Below are 20,628 nucleotides of genomic sequence, written 5' to 3' on the forward strand. Positions count from 1 at the left end.
AATACCCGTGGGCGTCTCGGCGCTAATTAAGGGATGGATCAGCAACTGGGGTAAAGAAGATATACAAGGCTATTGGTCAAATAACCACGTCTTTAGCTGTTTGCGGAATGTGAACAGGGAGGGACTTGCTCGGATATGTGCAGGAAGGGTGTTCCAGAGTCTAGGGGCGGCAACCAGGAAACGCCTGTCGCCCCAGGTGACTGTTCTAGTGCGAGGCACAGCCAAGAAGTTCTGAATAGAGGAACGAAGAGATCGGGTTGGGACATGATGGAGAAGATTCTGTTTGAGAAAGTGGGGACCTTGATTATTGAGTGACTTGTAAACAATACACAGCGATTTGAATTTGATACGGCTGCGTATCGGGAGCCAATGGAGATCCCTAATGATGTTTGTAACTGGTGCGAACTTGGGGATCCCAGCCAGCATTCGTGCGGCTGCATTTTGGATTGACTGCATCTTATTTGTCACTCGGACTTGGGCATTTAAGAATAGAGCGTTACAATAGTCCAAGGAGGACAGGACTAGTGAGCTGACCAGTGTTTTCCCGGCCGTGTTCGGTAGGAAAGGTAGTATTTTCCTAATCATTCTCAATTTCATATGAGCTGAAGCCGCAGTTTTATTCGCATGTGCCATAAAATTGAGGCCAGCATCGAAGATGACGCCTAGATTTCTCACTTTGCTAGCTGGACTCGGCGGGGGACCGAAAGATGGTGGCCACCAGACAGGTGACCAGCCCGGGGAGAGGTGACCGAAGATGACCACTTCAGTTTTTTCTGAATTGAGTTTCAGACAATTCGTGGCCATCCAGTCACCTATTGCCATCATTCCTCTCGTGAATCGATTGGCCACTTCCTCCCCGTCCCCTTTGATAGCCAGTACCAATTGGGTGTCATCGGCGTAGGAGGTCCGGCTCATCCCAAATGCTTTGATGACATTTGCAAGGTCCGACACGTAGATATTAAATAGTGTCGGACTCAGGGATGAGCCTTGAGGGACCCCACACGGCAGAGACACCTTCGCTGATTGGTAGGGTCCTAGAGATACTGCTTGTGATCTATTGGCCAGAAACGATACAAGCAGGTCCAGAGCGGTTTTCTGGACCCCCAGTCGTTCGACACGGTCGACTAAGATCTTGTGGTCGACCGTGTCGAAGGCCACCGAAAGATTGCTCTGGGCATCTCTTCTCTTAACACCAACCACTTCTATAAATGTAATGAAGATCATGCCTTCTGACCTTTGGTCACAGATCCCAGTCAACTATTTTAAGAGTCTAATCAAATGCTTCGGTTAAGATAGCGTGAAGCCTCTGTAATTTCTACAAAGAGGTAGGAAGTAATGTTTTACGATTGTTTCCACTAGTTTGTCATCCGCACATGATCATTCATTGTCGTTGGATGCAGGGTGTGACTTGGGTCTTGAGAACCCCAGAGAACACAGAGAATTTTCTATCTTCACTGAACACCACTCCACGCTTTCCTCTCATTGCACGACCATGCCCCAAATGTGCAAATCCTGTTAAATCTTGGGTAACCATTGGGCAATGTCACCCCTTTGTGTGTCCGTGTGCTCATTTCTTAACTTAAGCATATGTCTGTTTTTCAAGACACTGCCTTCCCTTATCGGTCTTCTGAGTTCAGAGGAACCATGCCAAGTTCTCCCCAAAACACCCCTCCGCGACCACATTGGCATCCCCTTGCAGTCCTGCAGCTTAATCAGGATGAGCTGTTTGCTTAACCCATGAGAAGGCCTGTGCTCACATAATCAATGGATCTACATTCGTTAACAGGGTATGCAGAGTTTGTAGGTTTTCTATTTATACTCTGCACCTCATTATGGCACTAATTACTTTGTGACCCTGATCAAATTTAGATTTTCATCAATTAAATCTAACATAAAATACTTCAGGCTGAGATTTCTGCAGGGCTTTTGCTTACTCCAGAAGTAGCCCATCCTTACCACCGTTTTAATGCAAGTGTCTCCGTTTTTATGGTCTGGCTAGACCGCGCAGCTGCCGCCAGACAATTATGTCCGTATCACCAGGAGAGGGGCCTTGGCTCCCCACACTTGTTGGGAGTAAGTGGTACATATTTAGGCAGAAGATGTGTGCTTCCACACAACAGTGCTTGCTTACACACATCTACGATCATTTTGTTTATTTATCCACCTGTCTGACCTTGAGCTTTTAGGGGCACCCACATGGCAGTGTAGTGCTATTGAAGTGTCTTAGATAACTAGATAATTAATAGCGTTTCTCTCTGGCAGCAGCACAGATGTAAAGAGGTTAGTCATTAACTTACATGGATTTTTAGATCTGGCTTGACGGAGTATCCATAGGCTCCACCTATTGGCTTTGTTAGTTATTTGTTTTGTATACGTCTTGGACAGTACATTTAATATATTTCCAGGAATCCAAAGCTATTTTACCTGCAAATTACTCTGTGCTCTTAGTCCTTACTATTATAACTACTATTATTAGTCACTCCCTAGATTATGTGAACTACACACATTGATTTGAATATAACTAGACTTCATATTTTCCCCACGGCTACAGGGCGCCCCGGTCTCTTTGCGCTCTGTTGGACTTAACCAACATCAAATTATAGTAATATTGAGCTCAGGAATTCTGGGCGAGAAATTAATTTATTTACCAATCAAAGTCGACAAGTTACTAGCGTTACCAGGGGTATAAATGCATTAGACAAGTAGTCCATGTGCCTTCAGTCAGCACAGAATGATTTTCGATGGCCTGTCGCAAAGTAATCTGAGTTTCCTTTTTGGCTTGTTGCCACACAAATGCCTCCAACTTTCATATCCAGTGTGTGACATGTAGTTTTCCTTAAGCTGTTAAGCTCCGCTCTGGCTTTGCTGGAAAGGGTCATGGTAAATATTGTAGTCGCCTAAAAATAATGACACCGATTTGATGCCATTTTCTGCTCCGTTTTAAGCAATAAATTATTTTAAATTGCTTGATCTTTACTGCAAAACAGGGATATCCTCCAAATGTTCCAGTAGTTGGTGAGTCCGTATTGGATACATCCCCTTTTCCACGTGTTTCCATATCTGTGGGGGATAATATTGCAGTAGCCTCATTGCATCTACTTCAACATTTATGTAGTGCTTCATACACCTGATAAGACCACAGAGAGCTCCAGTTTGCATCAGGCTTTCGGCACCCCTTTGAAGTGCATGGTTTATACAGTGATGGATGTAGTTTGGCCTATAGTGTAGTTGTTGGGTGATACTTATAGATATGTTTCAAACATGATGCAGTGAATGTCCCTGAAATGAACTTTTTTTGCATTTTGATAAACCTGGACAAACTATTGTGAAGATAAGTATTGTCCTCCACCGTGAAGAAAGCCAACCAGGCGGAAGCTGCCAAGCATATACATGGCAACTCCCCCCCCCCCCCATAAAAAAATGAAACATCTAGTCCATGGTAAACAGTGCAAGAAACCTAGACTTATGTTGGCATGCATGTCACAAGGCTTAAGCCCCCCCCCCCAATTTAGCCATATTGAGTCCGTGTCTGATTGTGGATCAAACTTACTAGGTGACATCTCCCCACATCCAGGAGCAATCATAGAAGTCAACGTACATTCCGTACGAGTGGGTAATTGAGTCCTACATTTGAGAGTCTTCGAGTGTGTAACACATGGATATGTGAAGTCCTTCAGGGATTATGTTATGAAGTACATCTAGAAGAGACCAAGACCCAATCCATGGACGCACTGTTAAATAAAGTGGGTATGTACTATGTCATGTACACCCTGGAACAAAAGAGGCACAACACCGAGAAGCATTGTTAAATGACCAGATAATGCTCAAGTTTGACCGTAGAAAAAGGGTAGGAATTAAAAACGCTTTAATTTTACATTTCAGATTACACAACCAGTCAATGCCCTGAAGAGAACCCCAAGAATAATATTGGGGATCGAAAGTTGTCTGCACGATCACCACATGGGAACATATCAATTGATTAAATTCTACTCTAGAGGGAGTGGCTAGATGATCTCTAACCTCTGGAGTCCTAACACAGGTTCCCAGTGGGCAGCAGTGTTGAAACGGAATCAGTAATTGCAAAATGTGTTGCCATTCTTGCTGCTGCATTCGTTTAAAATTGATGACTGGTCTTTCCAAATTAGACAGTTTTTTTTTTTAATGGATTTGTAGTGTCCTAGTATGTATTTCACAGTCGCATTGTGTTGATAAAATGTTTTTGAATGTTTGTTTATGCTCCATAAAAAGTGTTTTCCCTGCTTTCGACATCAAAAAATAATATTGTTGAATGAAGTAAAAAAACATATATGACCACAAAATAATAATACATAACAGACCAATATAATCGATGTTTGGCCTTAGTCTGTTTTAAATGAAAAACAGTGAAAAACAGTGTGTAAGTTGACAACTAGACACTTTGATTTGATAGGCTCTATCTAGTTCTCTGTACCAGCGATATTACCCCTTTCTTGAGTGTTCTATCAGATGAGAGCACAGGGCACATTCCAGCGTTATCAGTTCCTGTCTCTTGCCAATGCTAATTTCTTTACCAAACTGCTGCTTACTTGTACTCTGAACATAAGCTCACAATGCTGCTGCATCTGTGCAACCCAAAATGTCATTCCTTCTTTCTCTCCTTCTTTCCTTTCTTTTCTTTCTTTCGTGCCTTCTTTTTATCTTTTTTCTTTCTTCCCTTCTTTCCATTTTTTTTCCTTCCTTCTTTCTTTCCATCTTTATCTTTTTTTACTTCATTCTTTCTTGCCTTATTTCCTTCTTTAATTCTTTCCTTGTTTCTTTTTTCTTTCCATATTTCCTTCCTTTTTGCTTTCTTTACTTTCATCCCTTGTTTTTCTTTCTGTACTTTTTTTCTTTCACTCCTCTTTCTTTCTTTCTCTTTTTTTTCTTTACTTCTTTTTACCTACAGGTGTTTTAAGCCAGACTTTGTCCATTGGTCTGTCGTTCTATCATTCGCTTTTTTTCTGACGCCCACTCCAGCATGCATCAAAATGCAATGGGTCATCAACTTCAGCTATTGGCAGACTTCACTATGAGTTATGGCTTGCTGCCCTTTCACAAAATACACATTAACACACAAAGTACTTCCCTTTAGTGCAAGGGAGTACTATGACAGTGTGTGCTTTGTAGAGGCCAAAACAAAATTTTTGCCCTCCGCCAATTTTATGTTTAGCTTCACGAGGGCCTGTCTGCTTTCTGAACAATAAAGTTTCGCAAAAACCACACCAAAACAAGAATTGCCAAAAGGCTGATGGCTTTGCCAGTGCTTGCTTTAATTTTCAGTTTAGACCATAAATAGTTTAGTAATACTGACTTCTACCAGAATTCACAAAATTAAGATATACTCCTTGTGTTAAGAATGTGAAACTAGAGAGTATTCTCACTATGTGAGTTAAAATCCTTACACATATAGATCACTTAGACATTCATATAACTAGATGAAGGGTGCTCGCCTTTCCACTTCCCTTTTATTGTGTTTTTCTGCTAACAAATGCCTATTTCAATTTGTCTGATATTGTGTTGCGGGCTTTTGTGCACTGTATAACGGTGGCATCAGGCTCTTAAAATAGGTAGTCACTGGCTTCCAGAAATGTAACATATTTTCTTTTATCTTTGTAGGGTTGATAAAGACCGAAGTGGAGTGATAGAAGAAAATGAACTCCAGCAGGCGCTGTCTAATGGTAGGTCTTTTCAAGGTGTTAGTATCTAATGTGGGAATTCTGCCTGTCTCCTACACTTTCACTGGTTCCAGTACTACTGCTGATATGTTATCATTCCCACTCATAGCTGCAAACTGCCTCCATGATGTAAAGGACTCCTTAAGCCACTCTAACTCGTTAGCAAATAAAGTGTTGCATTCTGGGACACCAAATGTTAGACCCGGCCTCGTGGCGTGGCCCTCCCTGACCCGTAGCAACCCCCGTCCGAGCTTCCACCACAACAGACCCCTGAGTCCTTCGGCCTAACCAACCCTTCCCTCCACATGAAGTCCTGACCCTTCCCTGACTTCCCAGCCCGTGCCTCCATCTTCCCGGCCCGTAGGCCCTGTGTGCCCACTTTTCGGCACCTAAGATGGCCGCCCAAGCCAGCGCGGCCTAGGCCGAGAGGCGCCACCCTGGCGGGAGGACAGAGCGCTCCCAGCGAGTTTGAAAGGGAGGAGCAGTATCCTTCACACCTCCGACCTCTCCTCGAGAAGTGGGTTTCGATTGCCCCTCTGGCCGCCTGGAGGGCTGGCTCCACGCCTGCTGTGTGTCGGGGACTCCTCCCGAAATCAACCTGAATGGATCAAAGGGCCGCGTGGCAAGAAACCCCAACAAGCGGCCCCCAGGTGCCAAGTCCCCCGCCGGCCAGACTCCGGAGATCAAAGAGGAGCAGTCCTATAACTGGGGGTGCTCCGGGACTATCGGCAGATTCGATTCTGGAACGACGTGGTTGCGGCTCGTTTGGCAGAGAAGGACTTCTGCTGGAGCTACCTGAGCCCTGCTGAGTGACTCGCGGCTCCCCTGAAGATCGTAAGACCTCCGACATCGTGCTTGAGCCCTGCTGAGTGACTCGCGGCTCCCCGGCAACTTTGGTACCTGAGCCCTGCTGAGTGACTCGCGGCTCCCCTGAAGATCGTAAGACCTCCGACATCTTGCTAGAGCCCTGCTGAGTGACTCGCGGCTCCCTGATTCTCCCGGTCCGGCTGGACCCTGAAAGATTGTCCCGTATCCCCCGGTTCGAGGATTGAGAGCTGTGCACCGGATACGCAACGACATTTGACACTGATCCTATATGACTGTCCCGCTACCCCTACCCTGAACAAGACTCTTGAAGCTCTGCTCTACTTGTAATTACCAGCTTTCTCTGATCATAAAGATCACTTGAATTACGAGATAAAGAAACATTCTTAAGAAGCTACGGTGTGGTGTCTCTTTGTCGTGTGGTGCTTGTGTAGTGGGTACGATCCTAGAATCGAGACTCTCCCCCTGAGAGGTCTCTCTCCAGTTCTCGTCTTCGTACCTAGGGAGGTGGGTCCCAGGGTGCTCAGGTACACTTCCTGCCCTCCCCTGAGGTAGCCTTCTAACATTGGTGGCAAGCGACGGGATACGAGCCGCAATCTAGAGATCGTACAGTACACGACTAACGCACTACCAAGCAAAGACAACGGAAGAAACCACCATGAGTATCATCGAAACTGACGCAAGTACAGCATTCCGTGTGGAACAACTGGAAGACTACACACACAAAGAACTAAAAGAATTCTGCAAAGAACTAGGAATCGCTACCACTGGCCTCAACACAAAAGAAGACATGCAGAAAGCGTTGAAAGCTTGGTTGGAGACCGGAACCCCCCGCACAGAAGGAGCGGCGTCCCCGGGACTCCCCCCAGACAGAAAACGGCAGCAGCCCGGTACGAAGCACTGTACCAGACGGGGGCCTATTCCCGGAAGCGCTCGCAGACCGAGAGAGAAGTCGCCACCATGAGCTCGAAATGGCGAAACTAAAAATCGAAGGAGAAATAAAACTAGCCGAAAAGAAGCTGGCGATCGAGCAATTGAAGGTACAGGGAGACCTAGAGGAGAAGAAACTCCAGCGGGAGCATGAGGGAAGGAGACTTCAGCTGGAACACGAGCGAAGCTTGAAGGAGCTCGAGATCAAGGCAAGGAACGAGGAGAACCAACCCCTGGGGAACCGAGAGCTCGTCACCCCGGCCGAGCCGAAGGTCCACATCCCCAAAGATGTGGTCAAAGAGTATTACAAATATGACGACATCCAGCAATGGTTCAAGGCCTACGAAGTCGCCATGACCTCCCACCGGGTCCCACAGAAAGATTGGGGGGCCGGATTGTGGGGTCGATTCCTGAGCGAGGGGAGAGACACCCTGCTCGATCTACCATCCTCCGAGCAGACTTCCTACAGCCACATGAAGGAGGCCCTCCTGACGAGGTACGGCCTCACCCCGAAATGTACCGCCAGCGGTTCCGGGACTGCAAGAAGATTCCTGGCAACACCTAGGTCGAGTACGTAAACTTTTTTAGCCGAGCATTCGACGGGTGGGTCAAGGGCAGCAAAGTGACCACCATGGAAGAACTAACTGACCTCATGCTATGGGAACATTTGTCCACCAATTGTTTTGTAGAACTCTGCCAGCATCTGCTCGACGGCAAGCTCGCAGGTCCGAGGAAGCTGGCCGTCGAGGCGGATCGCTGGGTGAACACTCTGGTCTCCAGAGGCCCCATAGGGGATTCTCCCCGCACCAATCAAGGACCACCCTGCCAGAGAGGGGGGGAAACCAAGGAGGACCCAGGGATGCACAGTCTGGTCCCCAGCATAGTCCCCCGAGAACCACCCCACCGAATTTCCCCGCACCTCCAACCGCCACGGCCGGTCCCCCGGGCAGGCCACACAAGGTGACCATCACATGTTATAGATGTCAGAAGCCTGGTCACTACGCCAGTGATCCCCTGTGTCCCATGGCCCCACGTATCCCTACCACCAGTCCCCCAGCTAGACAGATAGCGAATGTAGCTTTAGGGGAAGAGTTTGAGGACACCGAAGAATGGGAACCTGCTGCCATGGCCCTAGTATCCCTGGGAGATAGGGAGATGGTCTCCGGGAACGTCCTACCCCCCAACACCGAGAAGTACCGCCAGTCCGTCATCGTGAATGGCCACCGAGTGGAGGCCCTCCGTGACACCGGCGCCAGCATCACAGATGTCCTTAGCCATCTAGTAAGAGAAGACCAGACCCTCCCCAATGTCCTGTGCCCTGTAATTTCAGCAGATAACACGGAGAGCTTGTGTAAGGTAGCCCGGATACCATTTAAGTGGGAAGGAGTAGCAGGAAAATTAAAAGTAGCAGTACGGACCTCCCAACCTGTGGACTGCCTCCTGGGGAACGACCTGGAAAGTTCTCCATGGAAGCAGGTCGAGCGCTGACCCACCTCGGGATGATGGGTCTTCCCGAGTGGGTGTGCGCCACCACCTGATCCATGGCAGCCCGACTGCCCCCGACAGAGAAATCGAGGAAGACCCGGCCAGCCTTCCCCCTGTGGATGGCGACCGGGCCGATCCAGCCGAGGCCTCCGACCTCGCCCCACGAGGAGAGGGGGACAATAATGACGAAGCCATACACCCAGATACCGCACAGATCACAGAGCTGGGTGATCTGCCCGAATTGGCGCAGTGGCGCCACGAAGGGGGCCCCTCCAGAGAGGAGTTCTGCCGAGAACAAGCTGCATGTCCTTCCCTGGTCGGGCCCCGGCGACAGGCCGAAGCCCAGGCGGCGGGCGACCAATCGGGTACACACTGGCTGTACTGGGAGAATGACCTTCTTTACAGCGAACAGAAGTCAGCAGAGCTAGGGTCAGCCCGAGCGCTGGTGGTACCCCTACGCTTCCGCGACTTCCTCCTGAACTTGGCCCACGATGTACCCCTAGCAGGCCACTTGGGCCAAGACAAAACATATAGCCGCCTGGTTACGCACTTCTATTGGCCCAAGATGAAAACAGACGTAGAAGCCCACTGCAAGTCCTGTCTCACGTGCCAGGCTAGTGGGAAAAGCGGAGGAAAGTGCAAGGCTCCCCTCCAACCCTTCCCCGTTGTCAGTACCCCCTTTGAACGAGTTGGAATTGACATTGTGGGGCCACTGGACCCCAAGACCTCTCAAGGTCACCGCTTCATCCTCGTCCTAGTGGACCATGCCACTCGATACCCGGAAGCCATACCCCTACGCACCTTCACAGCCCCCGTGGAGGGCCGGACGCTGATGGGAATCTTTTCCCGTGTAGGATTTCCCCGCGAAGTCGTGAGCGACCGCGGGACGAACTTTATCTCCCGGTACATGATGTCCATTTGGCAGCAATGTGGAGTGTCCTATCGGTTCACCACTCCGTATCACCCCCAAGGAAATGGCCTAGTAGAGCGGTTTAACCGGACTCTAAAGGGGATGATCATGGGCCTAGAGGAGCCCCTCCGGCGTAAGTGGGACGTCCTGCTCCCCTGCCTCTTGTTCGCCTACCGGGAAGTTCCCCAGAAATCCTTGGGGTTTAGCCCGTTCGAACTCCTGTACGGACACCCTGTCCGGGGGCCCCTCAGCCTGGTCCGAGAGGGTTGGGAGACGGCCCCCCGCGACCCTCCTCAGGAGGTGTTCCGATACATTCTGACCCTCCGAAATCAGACCAGGAAGTTCCGAGAACTGGCTGAAGCCAACCTGGAGGCGAACCACGAAGAAATGAAGCGCTGGTAAGACCAGAATGCCACTCTGGTCGAGTTCCAGCCGGGCCAGCAGGTATGGGTCATGGCCCCAGTAAAACCATGCGCCCTTCAAGATACGTGGACAGGGCCCTTCAAGGTGATCGAGTGGAAAAGCCAAGTCACATACTTGGTGGATGTCCAGTCCCCCAGGAATCCCCTGCGGGTCCTGCACTTGAACCGCCTCAAGCCTCACTTTGTGCGGACGGAGTTGAGCCTGCTGCTGGCCACAGATGACGGGGCGGAAGAGGAAACGGAGCCTCTCCCTGACCTCCTGTGCTCCAAAGAGAAAGATGGCTCCGTGGAAGGAGTGAACCTCTCTCCCTCCCTCACTCCCCAGCAACGCGAGGACTGCCGCCAGCTCCTGGGGCAGTTCTCAGACCTGTTCTCTCTCGTCCCCAAGGTCACCGACTGGTGTGTCCACGATGTGGACACCGGAGACAGCCCGCCAGTGCGACACAGGGCCTACCGAGTCCCCGATCGAGTCCGGTCCTGCATTCAGGCCGAGGTCTCGAAGATGTTGTCCTTGGGGGTGGTTGAACCCTCAGACAGCCCCTGGGCCAGCCCAGTGGTGCTGGTCCCGAAAGCCGCTGCCCCTGGTGTCGCCCCTGAACTGAGGTTCTGCGTGGACTACCGGGGGCTCAATGCAGTCACCCGAGCCGACGCCCACCCCATCCCCCGCGCTGACGAGCTCATGGACCGTCTCGGGTCGGCTCGCTTCCTCAGCACCTTTGACTTGACCTGCGGATACTGGCAAATTGCGCTCACAGAGGGAGCCAAGGAGCGGCCCGCCTTCTCCACCCCGTACGGGCATTATCGCTTTTGCGTGATGCCCTTCGGGATGAAAAATGCCCCGGCCACTTTTCAGAGACTAGTAAACAAGGTCCTGGCCGGGCTGGAAGAGTTCAGTGCCGCATATCTGGACGATATCGCGGTTTTCAGCTCAGAATGGAGCGAGCACCTCCGGAGAGTGCTAATGGCCCTGCGCCAGGCAGGCCTCACAGTAAAAGCCAGCAAATGCCAAATCGGGCAAGGATCGGTGGTCTACCTGGGGCACCAGGTCGGAAGTGGGCAGGTCGCCCCTCTGCAGCCTAAAATCGACGCCATCCAAGCCTGGGAACCCCCCACCACCCAAACAGAGGTTGGGGCCTTCCTGGGCCTCACCGGTTACTACCGGAGGTTCATCTGAGGGTACGGCAGCCTCGTAGGTCCCCTCACGGAGTTAACGTCCAAGAAGCAACCCCAGAAAGTGCAGTGGACCCCCGCCTGCCAAGAGGCGTTCGACACCCTCAAGAGAGCCATGTGTACTGCCCCTGTGCTACAGCCCCCTGACTACTCCAAGGAATTTGTGGTACAAACTGATGCCTCTGAACACGGCATTGGGGCCGTACTATCCCAACTGAATGAGGAAGGTCTAGACCAGCCCGTAGATTTCATTAGCCAGAGGCTACTCCCCAGAGAGCAGAGGTGGAGCACCATCGAACGAGAAGCGTTCGCTGTAGTCTGGGCCCTCAAGAAGTTACGGCCCTACCTGTTCGGAACCCGTTTCAGATCCAGACGGATCATCGACCATTGTGGTGGCTGATGCAGATGCGGGGCGAGAACCCCAAACTGCTGCGATGGTCGATCTCCCTCCAGGGAATGGATTTCACTGTAGAGCATCGCCCTGGTACCAACCACGCCAACGCTGACGGCCTCTCCAGGTTCTTCCGCCTCAGTGAAGAGAACTCCCAAGAGGATGGGTAGTTCTCCCCAACTTTCAGCTGGGGGGGAACGCATGTTAGACCCGGCCTCGTGGCGTGGTCCTCCCTGACCCGTAGCAACTCTCGTCCGAGCTTCCACCACAACAGACCCCTGAGTCCCCCGGCCTAACCAACCCTTCCCTCCACGTTAAGTCCTGACCCTTCCCGGACTTCCCAGCCTGTGCCTCCATCTTCCCGGCCCGTAGGCCCTGTGTGCCCACTTTTCGGCACCTAAGATGGCCGCCCGAGCCAGCGCGGCCTAGGCCGAGAGGCGCCACCCTGGCGGGAGGACAGAGCGCTCCCAGCGAGTTTGAAAGGGAGGAGCAGTATCCTTCACACCTCCGACCTCTCCTCGAGAAGTGGGTTTCGATTGCCCCTCTGGCCGCCTGGAGGGCTGGCTCCACGCCTGCTGTGTGTCTGGGACTCCTCCCGAAACCAACCTGAATGGATCAAAGGGCCGCGTGGCAGGAAACCCCAACAAGCGGCCCCCAGGTGCCAAGTCCCCTGCCGACCAGACTCCGGAGATCAAAGAGGAGCAGTCCTATAACTGGGGGTGCTCCGGGACTATCGGCAGATTCGATTCTGGAACAACGAGAGCCCTGCTGACGTGGTCGTGGCTCGTTTGGCAGAGAAGGACTTCTGCTGGAGCTACCTGAGCCCTGCTGAGTGACTCGCGGCTCCCTTGAAGATCGTAAGACCTCCGACATCGTGCTTGAGCCCTGCTGAGTGACTCGCGGCTCCCCGGCAACTTTGGAACATCTGAGCCCTGCTGAGTGACTCGCGGCTCCCCTGAAGATCATAAGACCGCCGACATCTTGCTTGAGCCCTGGTGAGTGCTCGCGGCTCCCTGATTCTCCCGGTCCGGCTGGACCCTGAAAGATCGCCCCGTATCTAGGATTGAGAGCTGTGTGCCAGATACGCAACAACATTGACACTGATCCTATAAGACTGTCCCGCTACCCCTACCCTGACCAAGACTCTTGAAGCTCTGCTCTACTTGTAATTACCAGCTTTCTCTGATCATAAAGATCCCTTGAATCACAAGATAAAGAAACGTTCTTAAGAAGCTACAGTGTGATGTCTCTTTCTCGTGTGGTGCTGGTGTAGTGTGTACGATCTTAGAATCGAGACTCTCCCCCTGGGAGGTCTCTCTCCAGTTCTCGTCTTCGTACCTAGGGAGGTAGGTCCCAGGGTGGTCAGGTACACTTCCTGCCCTCCCCTGAGGTCGCCTTCTAACACCAAGTTTTACTTTTACCAATGCAAGTACGGACTCGAAAATCCCAGCAAGCTGAGCGTTTCTCGCTTTAAAAACAGGAGAGGGTTGTTGGAAGTTGCCACTCAATGTATGTTCATTTGTGAAACAAAAAAGTATGAGAAGACTCGTGGTACAAGACTAAGCAATGCTTGTGTCAACACTTTAGAACACTTGAGTATTTAGCTTAAAGAAAAAGAAGGTAGTTCGTGAACCATTTTAGGAGACAAATGCTAAAATAAACTGCGTTGGAGTTTTGTGTGCAAAAGTGTTGATTCTTATTTTTAGCTTGCGTTTAATTTACTTCTGGAGCTTAGTGGCATCTCCCCTTGACACCAAAGACCTCATTTTCGTTCCATTATTGTACTCTGTTTTCATTCTTACGGAGATTGAAAGTGGTGACGTTTGGTGGTATATGATGTTCACCAGCTCGAATAGAGAGATGTCTTAATAGATTAATCAGACATCTCTTATAGTTATGGGTACCATCCGAGAGTAGTGATGTATGCTGTAAAGTACGTTCTTCGGCATTTTAACTGCGTTTAAATGGAAGCAAGACATCTACATCACAATTATCTAACTATTGGGGGTGGGTGTTAAAGCACTGTATACGTTGTGAGGCAATTTATTGTTGGTTTTACGTGGTTAACGTTAGTCTTTCTCTCAGTAGATTCGATAACACTTACATATATGTCTCAGTTGCCCTTTGTGGTTGGGCTGTTGGGTTCTACAAGCCCCTTTGTGCAGCAGCCACCAGTTGTACATTTTCGTTGTGTGTGTTTCCGTAGCCAGTAAGGGTGGTACGTTGAGCACAAGATATGTTGCTTAGTTGTTCTTGTAAATGAAATGTATGAACTGTGGCTGCTTGGAGATCTGTTGTAGCAGAAGGGTAGGCGTAAAAAGTTACTCTTATCAACAGTGATCAAATAAACTACATCCTGATTAACTACATCCAGCAGTATTAATTGTGGGTTTCTAATTAATTAATTGTAGGTTTCTAACGCGCTAGAATTGACTCCCGAAGGAGTATCTCTGCGCAGTAGACCGCTGGGGAACCCGTCCTGGCTTTCCCTGTGAGATGGTCCCTACTGGGTATCTCCAAGGTGAAACCAGGCATCCCCGGCGTATGTGGGGGCCGTTGTGGAGATGAGGCAAGCTAATGCCCAGAGTTGCCGAGTGTGATCCCTGGTTGGAGTAGGCACCGAGGTGAGAATTATCGAGTCTGCTGACCCTGGTCCACGACCCTGCCGCGTCGGGTATTGAACCCTGGTCCTGGGCCGTCCTCTGCTCCCGGGTCTGCCGCCTCTAACCAGTGAGCCACACCACTCCACTATATGTATAACGGATTAACCATATCCTATAAACATTTGGTATTAAAAGTTGAAAAACAAGTATTGTAGTGATGGGGCAAGTGAGACCTTGCCAAGCTTAACCCCGCGTTAAAGTGGCTCCTGTGTTGTACCATCGTTTATAATTGATTAAGAAAAATAGTTTAATATTTTCTGGGCTAGTATCTCACCAAAACAAAATAACATTTTGGTAAAAGACACGTTCTAAACTGGAATCATCTCCGATTTGCCCTTTGAATTTGTATTTAAAGTGCAACAAGTAACATTGCATTTCAGTAATTCTAATGCCGGTAATGATAATGACTGTTTGTAAGACATTACTGAACTACTTCAGTCAAAAGAGGCACTTCCTTAACTGGCACAAGCACAGTTTAACATTCCTGTTTCATCATACATTCATGTAAAGCACATTATACAATTAACTTTTAAGTGGTTTCGTGGTGACCCTTGATGTTACCTTGTAAGCTAGAGTAATACCAAGCTAACTCTTAAAACAAAATTACGCTCAAAGTGACTATATTGTGAACTGCGCTGTCTATCGTCTGAAACCCCTTACTGACAATAAATGTAAAACATTTGTTTTATACCTTTAAAAAAATTCTATGCATAGATTTAAACCATGGGTTTTGGTAATAGTTCCAACACAGTTGTACCCCTTACATGTGGGATGAGTTTGGGTTACAGTCCCATTTTCACAGTTTACAGTTCGAATCCTCTACATGGGGGTAGGCCTATGGGTAGGTTCCCTAATACCCGTTTTTGTGGTTAAACCGCACCCAAGGTTTGAGTTAGGAGTTTTGGACCCCAGTCACATTTACAAGGGTACATTCATACATAGGGTGTGTATCTTTGGGTGTTAACCCCATTTTCTCTTTCTGTGTTTGTCGTATCGCTCTGCACGTTTGCTCTGATCTGTGGGTCTTATTGTGTTTGTAAGTCACGTTAGGCTGCACATCATGTCTTGCGTGTAAGTCGCCCTGCTCCTCACGTGTTGTCCTGTGTAAGTCGCCCCGCGCTTCAGGTAATGTGTGTAAGTCGCCCTGCCACTCACTGTGTGTACCCTCTGTGTGGTCCATATTTTGGTACACTTGTATTTTTTGTGTTGGTTTCACCCGTGTCTGTTTCTGGCCTCAGGGTGTCAGTTGTTGGGTGTGGTCCACCCGTCTCGACATTTTCTAATTGTTTTTTGGGAAGGATGGGGATATTGCTTGCTTTGTATTTATTATTGCTTGAAAATATTATTCCTTCCTAAAGGTACGCAGTGTTCCTACTCTGGCGAAGTTGCTTTTAGTTTTGCTTCCCTGAGTTTGAACCTTTTCTGTGATTGTATATGTTATTGCTGTGTCTATAGTTATTTTCTTGTTTCTTCTCACTTTCTGTTTTCTTTTATAAGGAAGGGGATACTGTTATATCCTCACTGTGTTATTTAATACTATCCAGCCTAGCTGTCTCCTGCTGCTCAGCCACAGTGAGAGATGGTAAGGAGATGTTGGTGTGACTGTGATGAATGGAATGCCTGGGTGCCTGTGTAGATGAGTGGTGTCAGTTGGAGATGGGCTGAGCAGCAAGGAGGCTGCTCCTGGTGGGGCTGGTACATGTCTGGTAAAAGGGCTGATGTAAGAGCTGAAATAGAGCTGCAATGGACTGTTGAACCTATTTCCTGGAAGTAGTAAAGAAGTCTTTATACTCTACCTGGCTTCCTGTGTCTACATGTGGGCATGGGCACAACAAAACAGCTGTTGAAAATGGGGATGATATACTTAGGAGCTTGCCTATGTTGCGGAGACCCCATGGGAGACCCTGGACATACATGCCCAGACCTATCACACTTTTGGGAAGGGGTGCTGGGACCTTGCAATGAACAGTTCTTAGAGACCCCAAAGTGATTCTCTTACACATTATGAAAGACATTGGGGTGGGGGGGGGATAGATGCAAGAGGGCACTGCTTTGGCTGGGACTGATAATAGCTAAGCATGTTCACAGCCCTTTCCATGGCTGGGTGGTCCACGGGTATGAACTACTGCATAGGCCTGGAACGGCCCGTATATCTAGCCAGGGGTTGTCTTCAGAAACATCATACAGTCTGGAAAGACTTATGCCATTTTTTTGTTTTTTTTACTAGTTTGTGACTCTGACCTGCAGCTTTCTGTAGCCTTGGAGTTTTCAGAATGTTGGCTCATTGGTTAGCAGACTCTAATTTTTATCTGGCATCCTGTAGATTACACTGCACCCCCACCCCAATAAAAAGATTTAAAAGACTTGGAAAGCTTGTTGGTTTTTTATTTTATTGTTCACTAGAGGAGGCCCATCTATAAACCACACAAGAAGAACTTTAACACCCAAAATGTGTTGAACAACTTGTGTTTTACTCCAAAATATGGTCAGTAAAAAGTAGTTATCTTGAGGGTTATTTTTCCCCAGCAGTTAAAAAAAATTGTATTAATGTTAGCCATTTAGTATTCAAGCAAAGGCCCATTTGCTCATCCACCTCCGATCTGATCATTTTTATTTTTTTTTAAACCGTTTTTTAATAGTATTTTCAGTGTTACAATTGTAAGTTATGACATAGTGACAGATGTAGTTTATGGGTGGGTAAGTGTATATAATATGTGTGTGTACATATGTGTGTGTATACAATATATATACATATATATGTGTGTGTATGTAAGTGTATCCCCCCCCCCCAGTGTATATAGTACTGTATTATGATGTATTACTTTGTCATACATCACTAAGGGGGGGAAACCCAAGTAATGCTGTAGGGCATATTAATTTTTAAGGTGGGAAATCCAGTGACTTAAATCCTTATTGTGTTTCTATGTCCACCTTTGGCAATGTATATGAGAGCTACCATAGTCACTAGTCATGCACCCGTCCACTTTGAAGTACCGTTCACAAAGCCACAGTGCCTCTTTATTTCTCTGTTTTGCGATATCTTGCTTTGCATTTTGTAACAATATTGATAAATAGTTCTCTGGTCCTGTCTGAATCCAAGCTTTCTAGCAGCCTGAGGAGTTCTGCTTTTATGGCCAGGGTTAGCTGACACTGCACCACTGCTGATAGATCTGTCCACACTCAATCTTAACCAGGTTGTCCATGTACAAACATTGAATCCAAACCTGCCACCCAGTCCCCCTGTTATTTCTGTTGTTTTTCAAAGTGATTCTCGTCATGAAATGCAGTTGCGTTGCCCCATTAGGAGACTGTTTCCACTTCCGCTCTTGGCCCCTGATGTCTAATAGTAAGTGCACTTAAGAGGACTCAGTACAGTTCATCTCCGGGGAGGGGGGACCACTGCTGGCCACCTTACACCGGGTGCACGACAAGGTGGACAGCCTAGAGTCCAGTCTTGTGACTCCGGAGAGTAGATGGCACATCATGCGGACTAATCGGCTGGCGAAAACTTAAAATAGATGTCCTGTGGCGTTTGCAGCAGCCGTAAGAGATGGCTGATGCCTAGAGGAGCTCTCTCCCATACACGATACAATAGCCGCTTAACCACTGTCCAGACCCGAATACCCTGAGTGAAAGTCGGGTCGAAGTCCGGTTTACCCCCCTCTTCCCCCCCCCCCCCTCTGATAAGCGATCTTGGAACCCGCGATCTGCCGAGGAGATGGGGAAAAGGCGTGCGTCTGGAGCTGTGCGGTGAAGACAACATGGCGACGCAGAGCGGAGGAGAGTAACCGCTTTGCCCGGGATGATCCTCCAGTGCGATTCTGGACGGGGCTAAGGACGTCCGCGACAGGAGCAAGTAAGGTGGTTGGGCCCGGCGGAGGGAAACCTCGTGTGCAGTGCAGCCCTGACGGCTAGTGGAGCGTCTCTGCCCTAGCTGTGGAGCCGGGGACTGCAATACTAGAGTCCCCGGCTTTGAGGCCTTCTTGCAGCAGTCGGGGCGAGCCGGAGGAGAGGTACCAGTTTTCTCTCACCCCCCCCCCCCCTCCCCCTCCCCCCCACAGCCAAAGACCTGAACAATACACCGCCGCTCTCCTAGTGAAGGAGAGGAGGTGAGCGGGCGGCAAAGAGGCCGAACAGCTCGGGGTGCGGCAGCGGAACCCCAGCGGTGTGCAAACACGCAGGCACCCTGGAGGCACATAGGCGATACCTCTGACACGGGAAGGCACTGGACCAAGGCACCATCAAGGGGGAGCCAAAGAGGGATGGATACAAGGCCGACAGCTGGGACGTACCCCTCCTCGCCCAAGCAGGAGCAAAAGGGGAGCCGAAGGGCGAGTCAGCGGAGACTCTAACATCTGGGCCTAGGGGTGAGAAGCTGTAGGGCCCAAAGACAAGGCCATACCAGAGTACAGGAACTTTGAAGAACGTGCCCCATCCCCCTTCCCCTCCCTCCCCCCTCCTATTCATAGAGTGTGACCTGAACTGCGCTGATCAGTTTAAATTATATGCAAAGGAGCAAATGCATGACGATTGCGACGCCTGGTGAGGAGAAACCCTTGGGCTCCAGCTCTCGGGCCTGTATGCGACTCTGGGCGGTGATCAACCCACAGCACGTCCTGACGCAGGAAGAAAATATTGTTGAGTTGTGGGGGCATATAGTGGTGGCCGAAGGATCCTAGGATACGCAGTCCCATATCAAGAATTGGCCAGTGATCTGTCAACTAACAGCACCACTTACTGACCGGTACACTATACCAGTCCTGGGATCACCCACAATGGCAGCAGGGGGTAAGGGATCAAGAGCCAACGCCCAGAAACAGCTTGCGAAATACGCCTGGGCTAAAAGTGGAGAGAAGAGTGAATCGCCTAGCAAAGAGAAAGATGGCCTGGGTGTTGGACAGCCGCATGTCAAGGAGCCGACTCTAAATGATGTTATGGCGGCTATAGGCGGAATTTGTGCCTCGGTGGACTCTGCTACGGTGGAGGTGTCTCTACTTCTAGCGGATTTCAGGAAAATGGATGAGAAGGTCCAAGAGTTAAAGATTGTGACGAAAGCTTTACAAACACCTCGGAGCTGCAGAGTCAAATGCTTGAGATGAAGAAAAAGCAGGATAGGATGGAGCAGCAACTGGATGACTATGAAGGAAGGGCCCGACGAAACAACATTTGAATACTAGGTGTTCTGGAAAAAACAGAGGGGCCTACAGCGGATTTGTATGTGGAGGAATTAATCACAAAACACCTGAAGCCGAAATCACTGTCTAACTACTTTTCTATAGAACGTGCTCATAGAGTGCCGGGAGGCAGACCAAAAGTGGGTGCGCCCCCGAGGCCAATGATTGCCAGGGTATTTAATTACCGTGACAGACATAATTTTGCAAACATCCAGGACTGCTCCCCCACCGAAAATTGATAACTACGAGGTGCAATTTTTTCCTGATTTTACGGCTAAGGTTCAGGCCCAAAGGCGGAGTTTTCAGGCAGTGAAGCGGGAACTGAGAGACCGTGAAGTGAAATACTTGATGTTTTTTCCTGCACGTCTGCGGGTGGAGTCGGAAGGCAAGTTTTGGTTTTTCGACTCACCTGAGGCAGTCTGGGACTGGATGGAGGGATGGACAACAGTGGAACGTCGGAGGATGAAACGCCCTAGCAGACAGGAGACGCCGAAGGACAATCGTTCGGACGTGCCGGGTACAGAAGCGGCCTCGGAATCTAGCAGACTGGAGGAACAGGACTAACGTATCACAAGACTGAACTGAGATGTCCCACTCTACATAGGATGTGCAAGTAGAGGGTCTGGGGGGACGGGTGGCTGTTGGTTGGTATTAATGTTGCAACTACATATAGAGATATTCTGGGTAAATGATGTGAATTATGTGCTGAATAGATTGATGTGATATGATACTGTTTGACCTTACTTCTTCAAGGGCGGTGGTGATTATATTTAGGAAATTTGTGGAACCGTGGTTGGGAGAGGGTTGAATTCCCCTGCATTTCTAGCACGTTTAATCGGGCGAGAAGCGCTCTGCTAAGTTTGGGGGTGGGTAGTTTTGAATCCACGGGCAGGGTAGCAGGGTGGGGGGGGAGTTAGTGGGATTGGGTGGGTGGAGGGGAAATGGGACAGAAATTTTTGTTCTTG

General features: G+C 49.3%; 1 protein-coding gene across 2 annotated transcripts in view; it reads left to right on the plus strand.

The window, feature by feature from the left end:
* Positions 1-20,628, plus strand: part of LOC147722983 (programmed cell death protein 6-like) — a 147,870-nt gene that overhangs the window by 67,479 nt on the left and 59,763 nt on the right. For both annotated transcript variants that reach the window (XM_086965379.1, XM_086965380.1), the window contains exon 2: positions 5,635-5,696. In XM_086965379.1, the coding sequence (XP_086821505.1) occupies positions 5,635-5,696 (62 nt within the window). The remainder of the gene's footprint in view (positions 1-5,634; positions 5,697-20,628) is intronic.

The sequence above is a fragment of the Lissotriton vulgaris genome, chromosome 4_1 (assembly GCF_964263255.1).
Source record: "Lissotriton vulgaris chromosome 4_1, aLisVul1.2, whole genome shotgun sequence".
Taxonomy (NCBI): Eukaryota; Metazoa; Chordata; class Amphibia; order Caudata; family Salamandridae; genus Lissotriton; species Lissotriton vulgaris.